This window comes from Rhinolophus sinicus, chromosome 14 (assembly GCF_057876585.1).
Source record: "Rhinolophus sinicus isolate RSI-liver-muscle chromosome 14, RSI-T2T, whole genome shotgun sequence".
NCBI lineage: Eukaryota > Metazoa > Chordata > Mammalia > Chiroptera > Rhinolophidae > Rhinolophus > Rhinolophus sinicus.
Genome location: NC_142514.1, coordinates 148,927,397 through 148,943,989, shown reverse-complemented (window position 1 = coordinate 148,943,989; position 16,593 = coordinate 148,927,397). Strand labels below are relative to the sequence as shown.

The following is a 16,593-nucleotide window of genomic DNA, read 5'->3' as shown; positions in this document are numbered from 1 at the left end:
CTAGTTTCATACCGCTGTGATCAGAAAAGCTTGATATGATTTCAGTCTTCTTAACTTTACTGAGTCTTATTTTGTTGCTTGGCATGATCTATCCTGGAAAATGTTCCATATACACTTGAAAAAAATGTATATTCTTCTGCTTTGGGGTGAAATGTTGTCAAATTATCAATTAAATCCATCTGATCTAATGTGTCATTTAAGGCTACTTTTTCCTTGTTGATTTTCTGTCTGGATGGTCTATCGATTGATGTCAATGGGTTGTTAAAGTCCTCCACTATTATTGTATTACTGTTGATCTCTCCTTTATATCACCAACATTTGCTTTATATATTTAGGTGCTCCTATGTTGGGTACACAGATGTTTACAAGAGTTATGTTGGACTGATCCTTTTATCATAAAATTCCCTTCCTTGTCTTGTTACATACTTTGGTTTAAAGTCTATTTTGTCTGATATAAATACTGCTACCCCAGCTTTTTTTTTCCCCTATTTGCATAAAATATCTTTTTCCGTCCCCTTTCAGTCTGTGTGTGTCTTTCATCTGAAGTGGGTCTCTTATGGGTTGTATACATACTGGTCTTGTTTATTTTATCCATTCAGCTACCCTGTGTCTTTTTTTTTTTTTTTTTTTTTAACAGGACTTTATTGGGGGACAGTGTGTACTTCCAGGGCTTTGTCCAAGTCAAGTTGTTGTCCTTTCAATCTTAGTTGTGGAGGGTGCAGCTCAGCTCCAGGTCCAGTTGCTGTTGTTTGTTGCAGGGGGCGCAGCCCACCATCCCTTGCTGAAGTCGAACCAGCAACCTTGTGGTTGAGAGGACGCACTCCAACCAACTGAACCATCTGGGAGCTCAGAGGCAGCTCAGCTCAAGGTGCTGTGTTCAATCTTAGTTGCAGGGGGCAGAGCCCACCTTCCCTTGGGGGAGTCCAGGAGTGGAACTGGCAACCTTGTGGTTGAGAGCCCACTGGCCCATGTGGGAATCGAACTGGCAGCCTTTGGCGTTAGAAGCCCCGAGCTCCAACCGCCTGAGCCACTGGGCCGGCCTTTTTCTGTGTCTTTTGATTGAATCATTTAGTCCATTTACATTTAAAGTAGTTACCGACAGGTATGTAATTATTGACACTTTATTGTTTTCTGATTGTTTTTGTAGTTTTCCTCTGTTCCTTTATTGTCTTGCTCTCTTCTCTTGTATGTTGATGATTTCCTATAGTGCTGTTTTTTTCTGGATTTTGTTTTGTTCTTTTTCTGGATTTTTGTTCAGTTCTTTCATTTGAGGCATTTCCTCATTTGGCTGACACTCTGTGTTTGTTTCTATGTATTAGGTAGACCTGCTACATCTCTGGGTCTTGGCAGAGTTGCCTTATGTAGTAGGTGTCCTGTAAGGCCCAGTGGTGCAGTCTCCTGGGCCACCTGAGCTGAGTGTTCCAGGGGTGTCCCTTGTGTGTATTTTGTGTGCCCTCGTACTGTAATTGAGCCATTATTGCTGCTGGCACATCAGTGGGTGGGACTGACTCTCAAGCTGGCTGGTTGTGACTATAGCAGACAAGTTGTAATGAGGAGTCACTTTAGTGGGGCTCTGATGCCAGCTGAGTCTGCTCTTTGGCTGTGTCATTTGTGGAGCTGGTTGGGTGGTGCTCTGGTGTGGTGGTCTGAAGCTGCCCACCAGGTGTGTTGGTTCTGGAGCTTCTTGGGAAGGGCATTAGTTCAGATCAAGGAAATCCACCACTTATACCCACCACTCCTCTATCCCACTCTCCAAATAAAAGCCCTAGCTGATCCTTATGGTTTACCCCAATTATCAACATCTCCATCAAACTAACCCCCACCCCAAACAGAAGAGAGCATTACCTCCTCAATTCTGACAACCTCTTAGTTGCACCTCTTTCATGGCAGTTATCATGACTGTCCTTCTATTCTGGTGACTGGGTGCATCTTTTCTCTCCCCTGGGTGGCTGCAAGTACCTTGAGGTCAGGGATGGCTTGCCCCTCTTGGCATATCATGATCAAGGGGGTCTCTGGCCCACTGGACAGTCAGCAAACAAATCCCTCTATGTGGAGGTTTGGGTGAAGGAACTTGGAGCAGACACAGCAACAGGGAGTGAAGGCATGCAATCCCTACTTATCCACTTGCCTTTAAACACCTAGGAATGTGCAAGCAAAGGGCCCACATATGGCATTCTTAATGTTCCAAATTGATATAAACAGAAAATTATCTGTAATACAGCATTGACGCACTAGTGCTTGTAAAATGGAATATTTCAGTAAGTGGTAGAAAATAAACATCTGTACTAAGAAGACTACTGAAGACACGTACCTCCTACATGCACAAATAGATCCAAGTGCCAGCGCAGGAGGGCTGCTGGAGCATTTTGTTCCTTGTGCATTTTTTTTTTTCAGTCTTACATTTTCAACCCAAACCCAACAAATCATCCTTGGGCAGAGCTGGAGTAGGAACAGGACAGGAAAGGCGATTATGCTCAGAGCAGAGCTGCCAGTGAGACTCCTACAGCTTCCCCCTTCCTGACTGGGATACAGCTCTTGGGCAGGTCAGCACCCTGTCCAGGGACTGAAGAACCTGGAAATTAGGCAGAGGGCTGTTCCTACAGCAGCACCTCTGCCCTGTGCCACATCTTGTCAGGCCCTTATTTATCCCTGTGATCCCATGCATGGGATTTCAGATTCTCTTTCTTCACACGACCATGTGGTTTGCAGCTCTCAACAGGATCTCCAGGACTGGGCAGCTGTACCCTGTCCCACTTCCCCTGCAAACGGCAAAGGCTTCAGAAAAGAAACTCTTCTCTCTGCTATCAAACATGAGTCTTGCCCTGTGCCCTGAACACTTGTGTGCAGGAAGAGGGTCTTGCTGGGGGAAGAGCAAAGTACCTTCTGGCCGTGGTTTTGGCTTTTCCAACCCTCCATCTTGCATGAGCTCAAAGGCAAAGGAGACGTTTAAGACCTGGAAAGAGAAATGCAGGGCATATTTAGTTACACACTCATTCTTGGACCCTCGGGGCTCCCAGGACCTGCCCCAGGGAAGCAATAGAGCCAGCATTATAGCCAGAGGGGCAGAGGTCCAGCTAAAATGAGGCCCGAATTTGAAGGAGAAATGAGGCTACCAAAATGGGAAGGCCATGCAGAGTGTGAGCTGCCTGGACCCAGCCTGCTGTTAGCCCTCCTGGAGAAGTTCAAAATCCTCTTCCGGTCCTGCTGTGTTCCTGTGTCAACTGGCAGGACTTTCAACTCAGGGACATTAGTGCACACAGTTGAAAGGATGAGATTGCAAACATGTCCAGGAGGCAGAGAACAGTGTCTGCTTTGCACCAACTGCCCCTTGTCTAGCGTGCAGGCTGTGGCAGCCTATGAGAGGCGTTAGACTGAGTGTGGGTCTTCAGGTCTGATCAGCCTTGCAGCCACTTTCCCTGTCACTTCTGGGGAGATATGAGGTTAGGCTATGGCACGTGGCAGGAGCATATGGTGAGGGCACCGGGGCCAGGCTGGAGAGGGAAGGAAAAGCTATTCACGATGCTTGGTGGTCTGCAGCTAGCTCCTGCCTAGCATGGGCCCTCCTCCACCCAGTGAAGGGGGAGACAGGAAGGTGGGCAGACAGGAAGCTGCTGCCTTTTTCCTGGAAGCCCCAGCATAGGTGTAAGCAGATGAGTTAGGGCCCGTGGACTAGGGCCTCCCTCACATCACCTCCCCTTACCTTCTGTTCAAAGCTGTCCGGGGTCAGGAAGAAGCTGTGCAGGGGCACGAAGTAGCCCTCGAGGAGCCCCATGAGCAGCACCAGGTACACCCCATCTGCAAACTGGAGGGAGAGAGCCAGGTGAAGGCACTGGACCCCTGAGCCCCCCAGCCAAGCCCCATCCAGGGAGCCTGTCATCATCCATGTCGATTGCCCAAAAGCGACACCCCCCGGCAGGTTCCAGGCAGGGGGTGAGGGGCAGTGGCCCGAGGCAGGAGGGTCTGCTCTGCAGCAGGCCTGCCCCATGCGTGCCTGGTCCTGATTTCAGCAGATCCAGGATTTATTTAGCATTGACCATGTACCAAGCCCTGATCGGGCATGGGGACCATAGAGAGGGGTCAGGTGTGGCCCCTGACCTCAAGGAGCTCATAGTCCAATGGGGAGATTGACGTGGAGGAAATGCAGCAGCTAATTTGACGGAGAGAAGCATGTTGGCCTGCGTGAGAGTGACAAAGGTCACTCCCTCCTACTGAAGGCAACAGGGGAGGCTTCTGGAGGAGGCTCTACCTGAATGGAGACCTGAGGGATGAGTGCGAGTTAACTAGGGAGTTAACTAGGGCAGAAGGAGGAGGGAAAGGGGATGTGTAAGGCCAGTGGCATGAGGCTACTAGGGTAACTTTTGCTTTATGAATAGAGAAAGAATTCTAGTGTCATTCAGGCCTGGACATTCCCCCTTCTCACCCCTCTATTATTGCTTGAGAGGCAGCATAGTGTAGTTGTTATGAATGTGGGCTCTGGAGCTAGGTCTCCAGCTCTACTACTTACTGGCTGTGTGACTTGAGCAAGTTATGTAACTTCTCTGTGCCTCATTTTTTTCCTCCTCTGGTAAAATGGGGTTGACTATAGGATAGTATCTACTTCATGGGGTTATGATGAGGACTAAACCGTTAACATGTGTAAAGTGCCTAGAACACTGCTTGGCATGTAGGCAACACTTAATAAATATTAATGATAACAAGTCCTCAAATAACATCATTACCTTTTAACATTGGTAGGAAAAAAATCAATTCCTGGCCGGGTCCACTGTCTGGGTGGAGTTGGCACATTCTCCCCAGGTCTGCATGGGTTTTCTCTGCATACTCATTTCCTCTCACACCCTGCGATGTGTATGTGAGGCGAACTGGTGTATCTACATTGTTCCTATCTGAGTGAGTGTGTCTGTGGGTGTGAGTACGCCCTGCGATGGAAGGGTGTCCTGTCCACAGTGGGTTCCTGCTTTGTGCCTGGAACTGCCAGGACAGGCTCCATCCACCTGCAACTGTGAACTGGAGACTAAGTGGGTTGGAAAATGATTATCTTACTTGTTTTTATTCGTCTTCCTTAAATGTATATATAGCTCACATTTATTTCAATGTTTAATATTATAAGTGTTTGGGGTCTTTATTTAGAAGTTTGGCGATATTTCTGTGACCAGAAATATACTGTAGGAACTTAACTCTTGTTTACATCAATTAACCAATGGGAAAATTGGTTTTGTTAAATGCCATTTCACTTAAAGTTGCACTTTGCAAGAATCTATCTATGATGTTACATGAAGACTTTCTGCATTGCTATTACTATCCGGGCAAACAACAAAGCACGCAGGACACAGCTTACTGGCAGCTCTTGTTGACAAAGCACAGATGTGTGACAAGGGCCCTCACAAGAGGCTTAGAGCACCATCCCTTCCATCAAGGACAGTAGAGGCCCGAGTGGCTGGGAACCTGGCCCAAGGGACAACAGATGCCTAGAGTAAACAGAGGGATGCAGGTCTTCTGCTCAAGGGAGGGTAAGGTGAGTGTGCACTGGGCACTTGGGACAGGCTTTGTGGAGGAGTGGAGGCCTGTGGGACGAGGGAAATTTGGAAGGAGTAGGTGTTCCAGGTATGGAGGATGGCCCGAACAATGATATAGAGGTCAGATACATATCTGATATTCTAGAACCTTTCAAAGAAGGCAGGGCCACCAAATGTTTGTGGGCATAAACAACAGTTGCTAGAGATTGCAGGAGGCCAAAGTTCTTGGAATTATCTTAGGAAACTTTTAAAAAAATCACAAAAAACTAAATTGCCTGGAAAGTGGGTTAGGGCTAGAGTCTGAGCTCTAGTGGGTGATTGGCTGGTGGGACTGTGTCTCAAGCTTTGTTATGGGCATATGACCCTGAGCATGAACTTGACCTGGAAGCAGCTTCCTCCCTGCTTCCATTCATCCAGACTTCAGCTCAGGTGGGTAGGACTTGAGCATGACTCATCCCAGGACACCCCAGGGTGGACAATGTAACAGCAGACCCCAGCATCTGTGTCAAAGTCAAGGCCCTCCCACTGAACTAGTTAACTGGGTCTCATTTTGGCGGTGGCTGGAAGGAGTTGAGAATAATAAGAATCCAATCTGTCAACTCAGGGGAGGACCTTGGGTTAGGGTCAGGGTTACTCACAGCTCTGAGTGCCACTGACTTAGATTGCTCCCACCCCCCGCGGCTTTTTCTGATGACTCGGTGGTAACACCCACAGACAGACACCAAACATGATTAGTAGGGACCCCCTTTCATACACGTGCTGTCCATGAAAATTCAAATGAAAGTTCCAGAGCTCATTCTAGCTCACTTGAGGACACATCACTTTTCCAAGGTGTTCCCTAACTCCCAAAAGAGTATATAAAGCTCATTTCACAGAGTCCAGACACACTCAAACTCAGGCACAGATCCAGGAATTGCTTTTCAAAATAACGGGAGATGCCTATGTGCTCAAAGGAAAACAACACTTTAGAAATTCATCACAAATGAAAGGAGGTTGAGAAACAGAATACATTACACAGCCTTAAAGTATCTCTCAATAAATATTAGTTATTAATTATAAAGGTGGGGAGAGCTTTCCAGTAGGCAAATCTAGTGGGCACCAACTTACCCAAGTGATCAGTTATTATCACCAGTAATGGGACTAATGGACAAAAGTGAGAAGAATATGGCATTACTTAGGTGGCATTGTTACTGAAAATGCATAATCTGAATCTAAGCACAAGGAGAAAAAATTTAGAGACGTTCAATGAATCAAATGGTCTTCACTCTTTAAAAATGACAATGTTATATAAAGACAGGCTGAGGATTTGTTCTATAATAAAAAAACTAAAGAGACATGACAACTAAATGCAGCATGTGAGAATATTAGGATGACAGGAAAAATTTGAATATAGAGTTTTTTTGAACCATATGATATTGTCAGAAGTAGTCAAATATCAGAAATTTCATGTAGTTCAACCTAAATAAATCCATGTATTATATCAATGTTAAAATTACCATTGATTATGGTTATCAAAGAGAATGTACTTGTTCTTTAGAGATAGATGTATGCTGAAGTACTTAGGGTGGAGAGAGAGGAAAAAAACCCCAAATGTGGCCAAAATGTTAACCATTAGTATATGTAGGTGAAGAGTATATAGGTATTCATGATGATATTCTTGCAACTTTTCAAAATAAAAAATTCAGAGAAATTCCAAGCAGTTCACCCCTCTGAGTGGAATAGAATCTCCTTTCTCCTGGAAAGGCTTTAGGGTCAGTGTAGAAAGCCTTCCTGGCAATGCAGGGATGAGACACTTGGAATGGTGGCTGTCAAGCAGGGCCTTGCTCCTTACTCTGCACTTGGGGCTGTCACCTACCTGGGTTTCCAGTTCTGTGACCTCCAGGTTCAGTTTATTCAGGTGCTTGTTCACGAAAGTGATGAGAGTCTAAAAGAGAAGCACAGGGCGGGCACTGAGATGGAGGCTTTCACGAGTGCCAGACCCTGGAGGCCACCACTGTGACTCTACTGTGAGGACAAGGACCTGTGTGATCACACAGGATGAGGTGAGTGAAGGGCACTCATGTGAGCTGATCACTGTGCTAAGCTGAGTGACGGTGAGCAGCCTAGGAGACTCTTCTTCAGGGCCCTCAAGTTCATGGGAAAGGATGGCACCCAGGACTTACAGTCCCACACACTACGTGATTCAAATGACCAGTTTTAGGACTGTGAAAGGAGCAGGGAGCCCCAACAGGGCAGAGTGAGAGGTGGCGGTGTGAGCCCAGGGGCAGGGGGCCAAAGGGAAATTACTGTGTTTCCCCAAAAATAAGACCAGGTCTTATATTAAGGTTTGCTCCAAAAGACGCATTAGGGTTTATGTTCAGGAGATGTTGTCCTGAAAAATCATGCCTAGGGCTTATTTTCCGGTTAGATCTTATTTTGGGGGAAACGCAGTAGGAAGGGGTGCCAGAGAAGAAATTCCACTAGGTCCTTCCTTCCAAGTCCCTTCCTAAGCACAGGGGCCTGTGCCCAGGGAGACAGAGGGAGATCTACGTAGGGAGGCAGGGACAGCTGAGGGTTCAGTGCGGGTGGGAAGACAGGACGCCTGTAGCCTTGGAATCCCCAAGAGATGCTGTCATCCAGTGGGAAAAATAAGAGACTAGATGAGGTATCCCGTGAGAACAAGATAGGTAAAATGGACATCAAGCAAGAAAGCCCCGTGTTTGCAGAGATCTGGTGATGACCCCAATTTCAGGAAGGTGGCGAGCTGCAGGGATGGGTTTTCCTCAAATATTTGCTGTCTCACTCTCCTCCCAGTCCCCTCCTTCCCCCCCCCCCCCCAACCCCAGGCTCTTCTTTCCCACCTTTTTCACCACGTTGAGCTTGTCTGGTGCATGGTCGAACAAGGTGTCAAAGGCATCACGTTCTGAAAAAGAGGGAAATGTCAAGTAGAACAGAGCTGATTCCTGGTGGGAGGCCCACCCCAGGACCTGGCCATGCGTCTTTGAAGGCCACATGGTCAGCTACCGATGGGAACTCTTTGGGGTATGAGGCTGTGCTGGGAACTCTGGAACCTGGGTTTAGGGCAGAAATTTGGGGTTGATTCTTACCTTTGTATGTGTACACGTGTGTGTGTGTGTGTGTGTGTGTGTCCATGTCCATCCGTCTGTCCGTCCACCCACTAGGTCAACCCTCTTCTGGGCTGCGGTTGGGGGCTCTGTCAGGCAGTTTGACTTGGGACTGGTCATTACTCTGCATTCTTTGTGTTCCATTCCATCATGATTTAGTCATGGTTCTAAAGTGTTTCTGAAGCTTTTTGGAGGCTGATTGTTATCCAACTATCAGATCACTCCCTAATTTTCAAAACCAGGACGCCCAAGACAAACATCCTGGTAGAGTGTGTAGATAAGCGGATTGGGAGCCCCGGGGCCCCGACACAGGCTGTGAGCTCCTCCTCTTGAGTGATCTAGTTACTTCAATGCTTTGCACCTCCGTTTCCTCTTCTATTAAATGCCATCTGAGACATGAACTTCCCCCACGTGTGTCATGAGGATGAAAGACGGGACTGTATATGCATGTGCTCTGTAAACTTGGAAGCATCTACCGACCCTAATTGTTATTCACATTATTGGAATAATTCAAAATAGTATCCATAGTAAATACAGGGTCATAGAAAATAGCAAAGCCACGCTCCCTGCAGGGTCTTCTCTTGCTACAGCCTTCATGTTCTCTGAACTGAGAGGTGGAATGGTGGAGGGGCTCTGAGGCAGGGAATGAGAAGAGTCTCTAAGTGGAACCTGGGCTGGGCAGGTTCACGGTCCTGGGGCCTACCTTTTCTACGCTTGCTCCAATGGGTAAATCTGAGACGGCCAGAAAGGTGCTTGAGATCCCTGACATTCAGACTTTATAAACAAACCCCAAATCCTGGGAAATGGGAGAGGCAGGAGGTGTGATGAAGAAAGAGGGAAAAGGCAGCTTCTAGAACATCGGCACAGTGGGGAGAAGGGGCAGTCTGAGGGTATCCATATGCCTCCTTCCTTTACTCTCACCATATGCTTAGACTCCCCTGCAAATGCCCCGCAGCCAGAAGCCCAGCAATGTCAGTGGTCTGGTGACTTGCTTTTAGGACCGTGCAGCTGTGGTTAGTTTCCTCTTCCCACCAGGAAGCTGACCCTCCCTGCCAAACAGCCCTGTCACCAGGCTGGTGTAGACACACTTTCAGGAAGCACATGCAGTGACCATTCTTTCCAGCTGCTACAGAATTAACTAGACCCCCGTGGCAGTCACCAGCAGCAGAGGACAATCTTACGCAACTCACCATGCCTCCCAGAAAGAGCCCTGTAGGAAAAGGAGAAAAACTGTGAATCTTCTCTGCTCGCCCTTGGTGAAAGAGCCCCCAAAGCTTCCTTCCTTGGCATTTTATTCTGCACTAAGTCTCCAATTATTGGTGGTCTTTAGTACATTACCACCTATTTTCCCCTCTGCTGTACTTTGTTTCCACAAAGTCTGGTACAAAAGATGCTTAAAGGACCTTAAATAAAATCACACCATTACTTATAGTTGAGAAAGAATACTGGACTCAGGGGTTCAAGATTCTCAATGACCTTTTAGGAGCAGAGCTCCAGCAGCACCCCAACGTGGAATTTCACTGCCCAGGTTGCTGTGGGCATCTGCTTGGGGAGGTCAGGTTTGTCTCCTTCCTGTCCATCCTGTGATACCCACCAAGTTGTGCCTGCCTTTGACACAGGATAGGTGTTTTCAAAGAGGACAGAAATATGGAACCACACTTATAGCAGTAAAGTACTAAAATCACAAGCATTAAAGACAGACTACTTAGGTTTAAATCCCACAGAGCCATTTGCTTGCTGTGTGACTTTGAGCAAACTACCAAACCTCTCTGGGCACCAGGTCTCTTATCTCTAAAATGAAGATAATGGTACATACCTCAATGGAATGCTATGAGCATTAAATAATTTAATATGTAGAAAGACTTTAGCATAATTCCTAGTATATAGTAAATGCTCAATACATTTTTCTCAATGTTTTTAGTTCTTATTAGATTGGATTATCCCAACTGTGCATCTATCACTCAAATGATGACCCGCAGATGGTATACTGGGAAGAACAGTGAACTTGGAGTTAACTGTTGGCTGGAGATATCACTGGATATCTCCTTCTCCACCTTTGGACTGTGGGGTTTTAGGAGGTATAATCGTTACTTCATGTGTTTTTTACGACCCTCAATAGATACAAAAGTGCTCCATAAACTGTACTGTGTTGTCATTATTAGGAGTTTGCAACCATGTTTATATCTAGGGGGCCAGATGGCAGACAGAAAGACCATAGAAAGCATAATGGGCAATTGACAGCTTGCTCAGAAAACCAAAACTTCACGTTCCCTGGTTCGGAAGTTTCTCCCCGGCCACACTCCTCTCAGATATGCCTTCCTCTTTTCCAGAAAGTGAAATATCAGGCATGGACAAGCCCCGCATAGGGAGGAGAGGGGTGGGCAGGATGGGGAGGAATTCTGTTCCTCTCCCGGCAGCCTGAGCCAGGGCAGCTTTCCTCCCGCCCCTCACAGAACCAAGGCCAAGAATCAGTGTGCCTCAAAGATCAACTGCCCCCTCGGCTGCCACGCCTGGGCCCTCGAGTGACGTGGAGGCTGCCTGATAAGGTCTCTGCAGGCCTTAAACTGGGCACCTGGGGAAGGGCCACTCCACATCTCTGCCCTACCCTGGGCCTGAAATGCCCACACCCCTGCGCCCTTTTTAAGGCACATGCACAGTTGGGTCCAGGCAGGCAGCACCCTGAAACCCCCGCCAGCCATGACTGCATAAGGGGAGCGTCCTAGAGATGGGGCAAGTCTTGGATGGTGTGGGTCAGCGGTGACGGGAAAGGCCCGAGAAGCCGGGAATGAAGGGGAAGGGAAGGAGGGCAGGGCCTTTACCATGTGGAATCCTCACAATCTCTCTGGTTAGGAAATGCTGAGGTCAGAGAGGGCAAGGGACTCACTGGTGAGGAAGCAGCAGAGCCTGGCTTGGAACTCAAGTCGGGCTGGCTCAGAGGGCCCTGCTCTTTTCATTTAGCTCCGATGCAAGGGAACACAGAGGAAAGCTGGGGGTGCAGGGGATGCTGGGAACCAACTCTGCCCGGCTTTGCGTGTGGTCAGGGCTCAGGCCTGCCCAAGTAATCTCACACCCATACACCCAACTGTCCTGCTCTTGCTGCTTAGGACCAAAACCTGTTTTCCCCTCAAACCTCTTACATGTCCTGATATTCCAATTTATTAACGTCAATGAAAAACAACAACAAAAAACACCACTCTCCAGTAGAGAGGGGCTTTCTGGGTCATGGCATGTGACCAAATAAATCAGATTCAGAAAAGGAAGAAAAATGTCCTTTTGAAGGTTAACAATTTAAATTCAACCCCGTATTTATGGTGTGATGATTTCATGCTGGTTGGCTTTTTCGGGCACACTTTTTTCCTGGAGTGCCACAAAATTAGAATTTTTCAATCACTGCTAATTCTCTCTCCCCACTTCCCCACCCAAGTTTGTACCTTAAGCATTGAGAAGCATGTTTTGAATGCATGGAAAAGGCTAAACTATAATCATTGGCTGAAGTCTAATCCCTCTTGCAATCCCAATAAATGAAAACTAAATATCAGCAAATGGACAAATTTCGGAGAAACATCTGTGTTCCATTACAGAATTGCTGGCAACAATGGTGTTGACATACTCTGTGTTACCAGTTATTTCCTCTTGGATTTGCCGAGACTGGAGGATTCCTTCTCGTTTCTGAAACGGGGGTGGGGAGAAAGGGTGGGGGAAGGAGAGAAAAATATGCTTTAGAAAAATATGAAAAACTGATTAGCATTCCTGATACTGAGAACGTTACTGGTGTTTAAGAAATGACTCTGGAGATGAGAGACTGCTAGAAGTGAAACAAGTCCGCTACCTTCCAGGGTCTGGACTGTACCATTTGTACTTAAGTGCAATTAGTGTTTAGTCCAAACAAGTAGGCTGTTTCTTGGATGGTGAATCTTTTCTTTCTTTATTGGAAGACATTCTGCTGGAAGCAAACTGTTTGCCTCCTGGAGTAATCCACAGTAAACCAAATGGAAACGAAGGCCAGGGTGTGTCTGCCTTCCAGCTGGGGCCACAGAGGGAAGCTGAGAAACACATTTAACTAGGGGGCTGGGGTGGAGGAACTGAAGCCAACTTGGAGAATGCAAATAGACAGAAAGGAGGTTCTTTTTGTTTTTGTTTTAATGATATGGGAGCTTTTACATAAGTAGTACAGTCATCAGGCAAATAGTTTACTCTCTGAGAAAAGGTTCACTTTGGAGGCCCACCCGTCTGTCCATCCATCCATCCATCCATCCATCCATCCATCCATCCATCCATCCATCCAACATCTACACCACCTCCTCCCATCAATTCATTCTTTCTTCTTTATTTCACTAATCAGTGTCTTCTATGTACAAAACTGTGTTAGACTTGGAACAAATACTACGGAATGTATGACAGTTTCTGGCTTTGAGGAACTTAGAGTCAAATGGTATAGATGAAGCAGGCATGTGAGAATGGTTTCCCCCAAACAGGGTTTTTGCCTGATTACCCAGCTCAGTTATTAGTAGGGTCCCCCTTGCACTCTCCAAAGTATCATGGGTAATAAATTATGTGGTCACCCTGTGTGGAGAAGAAGTGCTGAATGCAGGACAAGAGTAGGCTCTTTCAGATGGGATGGTCAGGGAAATCTTCCAAGGGGATGGGTCCTTGAGTTGGAACTTAAAGGACATATAGGATCTGGCTGGACATAGAGGAGAGAGGCCATTCTAGGGGGAGGAATGGCCTGAGCAAAAAGGCAGAGTCAGTGGAGTCAAATGTATTCAGAAGGTTGTTTGGAGGGAGGGTGCCATTACTCAATGGGGAGTCAACTGAATGCTGGTGTAAGAGTTTAAAACTCATCGTGTGGGCATGGGAACCAATGAAGGGGTGTTAGGATTCAGGAAGACCTTCCGGCGGCTGTGAGGAGGGAGATTTATTTTATCAGGTCAGTTGCCATTCACGTGGAGGACAGTATGTGCATGGAAAGCAGTAGTCAGCAAATTCATCTTCCACAAAGGTTGAAGTGAGTGTCAAGAAGGACCCTCTAAGCTCTGGTGTCTTAGATGAAACCTGCCTCCTTGACCATCCTGCCCAAACTTCCAGAATCTTCTCTTCACATTCCCAGTAGCCACAGAACGTAGTGTCTTTGCAAAAGTACTTTTACAGATGTAAAGGTAGAGCTGGATAAAGGCCCAGGGGGTATTTGGAATAGATTAAGAAAAATGGACCATCAAAGCAAAAAAGAAAGGGAAACAAAACCATTTAAAGGAGATCTAGTGAGGAGAAATCATAATTTTTCCCCCCAAATTCAGCTTCAACAATGTAAAATTTTCACATGGGGCTGATGGAATCTGTGTCCTTGTCTTATGAAGCCATTCACAGACATGAAACCTCACCTTCAACTTCATGCAGAATTAAATGCAGAATAGAAAAGAAATCTGGATTAAATAAGCCTTCAGACGGTCTCCCGATTCACCTCAATCCATTATTTGTTCCCTACAGAGCTCACTCTGTGGTTCAGTGACTCACAGCCAATTCCGAGTACTGCTTCTCTGCCTGCTTAACTTGATAAAGCAAAACACCCCATAAAATCTGACATGCATTGATGCCGTTTTATATAACGCGTCCTCTTTTCCCCCTCATGCTAACAGAACTGCTTACAGGAGAGATTAAACTGACAACAGCCTTCAGATGGCCCATAATTGAGCTCCAACGAAGGCATGAGACGTGGGCTTGCAGTGACCACTGTTTCAAAATAGCCCCCCCCCCCAACCTCAGATCTTGAATCATAGTTTTAAAAAATATAATGACATGGATTCACACATTATTGATTGGCAAAAATAACATAATAGAGAAGGCCTGGATTCACTAGGGAGATGCTTGTACCAGGATGCTCTGGCTGGCCACATATCCATAGCAGACATGAAATGCTTAGCACCATGCTTGACACAGTGGAGGGCTCAATAAATGAGGCCAATTAGTCCCTTTCAGTCAGCTACACTTAGTGTCTGAACCACACACATTCGTAGTGACGATGGGCTCCTAATAGCCCTCTCTGCTGCTTATCTCTTGGCAGGCAGGGCCAAGGTGTCATATTCCTATTATAGCCCCTTGATGTTTAGCAGGTTTGGTACCCAGACGGTGTAAAAGAAATACTTTTTCATTAGGGCACGACTGAGCAACTGATTGAGCAGCCTCCCCCTGCCCTCTTCCTCTCCCATTAACATCTGATCCCTGGAAGCTCAGCTCGAAGGCCTTTTGTCCTGGAAGCTGGTCTGGCCTGGTCAGGCAAAGCTTACCAGGATAAAACTGGATAAAGGTCTTCCTTACCAAGGGACAGTAGACCTGCCATACTGTTCTGTATTCCAGAACCTTGGATAACCAGGGAGCTGCTTATAAAGGGCGTTCTCCCTTGCAGCATGTTTATTTGGAAAAGAACAGAAACAAGCAAACAAAATGATGACCTTTTGCTAAATGGCATAAAGTTGGAAAATAAAATTGAATTTGAGTGTCTAATGGGGTTAGGAGCAGAGTGAGATAGTCACAGGGAGAACGCACACCCTCACTGTGGAAATTACACAGGCATATGTGAATGGAAACTCCGTCCAACAATCTGGAAAAGATGGCTTGAGATCCCAGCTGTGCTTCACTGGGAGGGTGAACAGTGGCAGTGCCCTCAAAACAGGCATGGCCAGTTGGGGTCTCTCTCAAACATGCATGCACACGTATATATATGCACACTTGCCCTCACATGTGCGGATATCTGTCTCTCCCCAATACCTGTGCATCGTTTGTTTAATCAAAAAATGATTCTCTGTGGCTTGCAGGGCACATGTGTGTGTGCACGTGTGTGCACACACATAGATACATCTTTCCTCCTGATCCTACTATGCACATGTCACAAACATACACCGTCAAACATACGTTACACAGACACCCTCCTGACAAAAACATGTAAACCCCAGGCACATGCCCCACACAAGGCTGTCCCATACACAGCACAGACTCTTCTATCTTTGCACACTTCTCAGGGATAAGCCCACGTACATGGGTAGGCTCACTCCCAGGCCTTCCAACATACAGCGAACCCAAGGACACTCAGCATTCATTCAGCTGCCTTCCTAACAAGCTACCTGGGGTGCCTTAGCTCTCATAGGAACAGCCTCCACAGCTGTTTAAGGGTCCAAATATTTGTAGTGCTTTCTTTCTTACCTGGACCACAACCACTTGGATGGAAACATGGTCTGGGAGTCGGATGGGTGCCCTGAAATACTGGGACAGAGCAACTAGCAGATGCAAGATGGCTACCAGGCTTTTGGCATGAACAGCTGAAATAAAAGATGATTTGAAAATTAGAAAATCTTCTTCAAAGTTCTAGGTAGATATATACAGATATGCACAATGTAGCAGTACCACACCCATGTCCCTTTTATCCCACCCCTAAGGATCAGGGGACACCCTGGGTCATCACAGGGCTCACCCTGGGCTCCCTCATTCTTATCTAGGCTCCATGGAGCTGCTTCTTGGGTCACGTCATTGCTGGCTTCTAAGACAGTGCCTCTCTAATCCAAGGTTCCCATAGACACCCTAACAACTGCTGAATTCTGGATTCAGATCAGCTCTTCCCCACCTCCACGATCTTGTTCACTCTATTCTAATAACCATGGGCATGTCTGCTCTGCTCGCCCCCTCCATTTCCACCTGAAGGTCAACTCCTGTGGTTATGACCACTACCCTTGTCCTAAGGCGCTATTCAAAGTGGCCCTCAGTAAATGCACACTGAGTCAGGAACATGGTGTTACTTCCTTTGTTCAGGGCTGTAGACCCCTGGGGGAAGGGATGAGAGACATCTAAAGGGCTTTGTGGCTCTGAGTCTCAGGTATGGTCAGGGTAGGCAATGTCCCTTGGGGAATACCTGGAAGGGGATGTTTCTGAGCCAGGTGGCTTCTACGGCTACTGAGCAATGTACTGGATGTTAAGCCGTTTACACTAGA

General features: G+C 46.8%; 2 protein-coding genes across 2 annotated transcripts in view; one reads left to right on the top strand and one right to left on the bottom strand.

Annotated features, from left to right (window-relative positions):
• Positions 1-16,593, bottom strand: part of PARVA (parvin alpha) — a 154,118-nt gene that overhangs the window by 9,514 nt on the left and 128,011 nt on the right. Inside the window, exons 6-12 of the mRNA XM_019729368.3 lie at positions 15,812-15,927; positions 12,228-12,286; positions 9,808-9,827; positions 8,354-8,415; positions 7,369-7,437; positions 3,701-3,802; positions 2,881-2,953 (exon numbers count right to left, since the gene is read on the bottom strand). Of these exons, the coding sequence (XP_019584927.1) occupies positions 2,881-2,953; positions 3,701-3,802; positions 7,369-7,437; positions 8,354-8,415; positions 9,808-9,827; positions 12,228-12,286; positions 15,812-15,927 (501 nt within the window). The remainder of the gene's footprint in view (positions 1-2,880; positions 2,954-3,700; positions 3,803-7,368; positions 7,438-8,353; positions 8,416-9,807; positions 9,828-12,227; positions 12,287-15,811; positions 15,928-16,593) is intronic.
• Positions 1-16,593, top strand: part of LOC141572237 (uncharacterized) — a 161,266-nt gene that overhangs the window by 124,280 nt on the left and 20,393 nt on the right. The gene's annotated exons all lie outside the window — the stretch shown is intronic.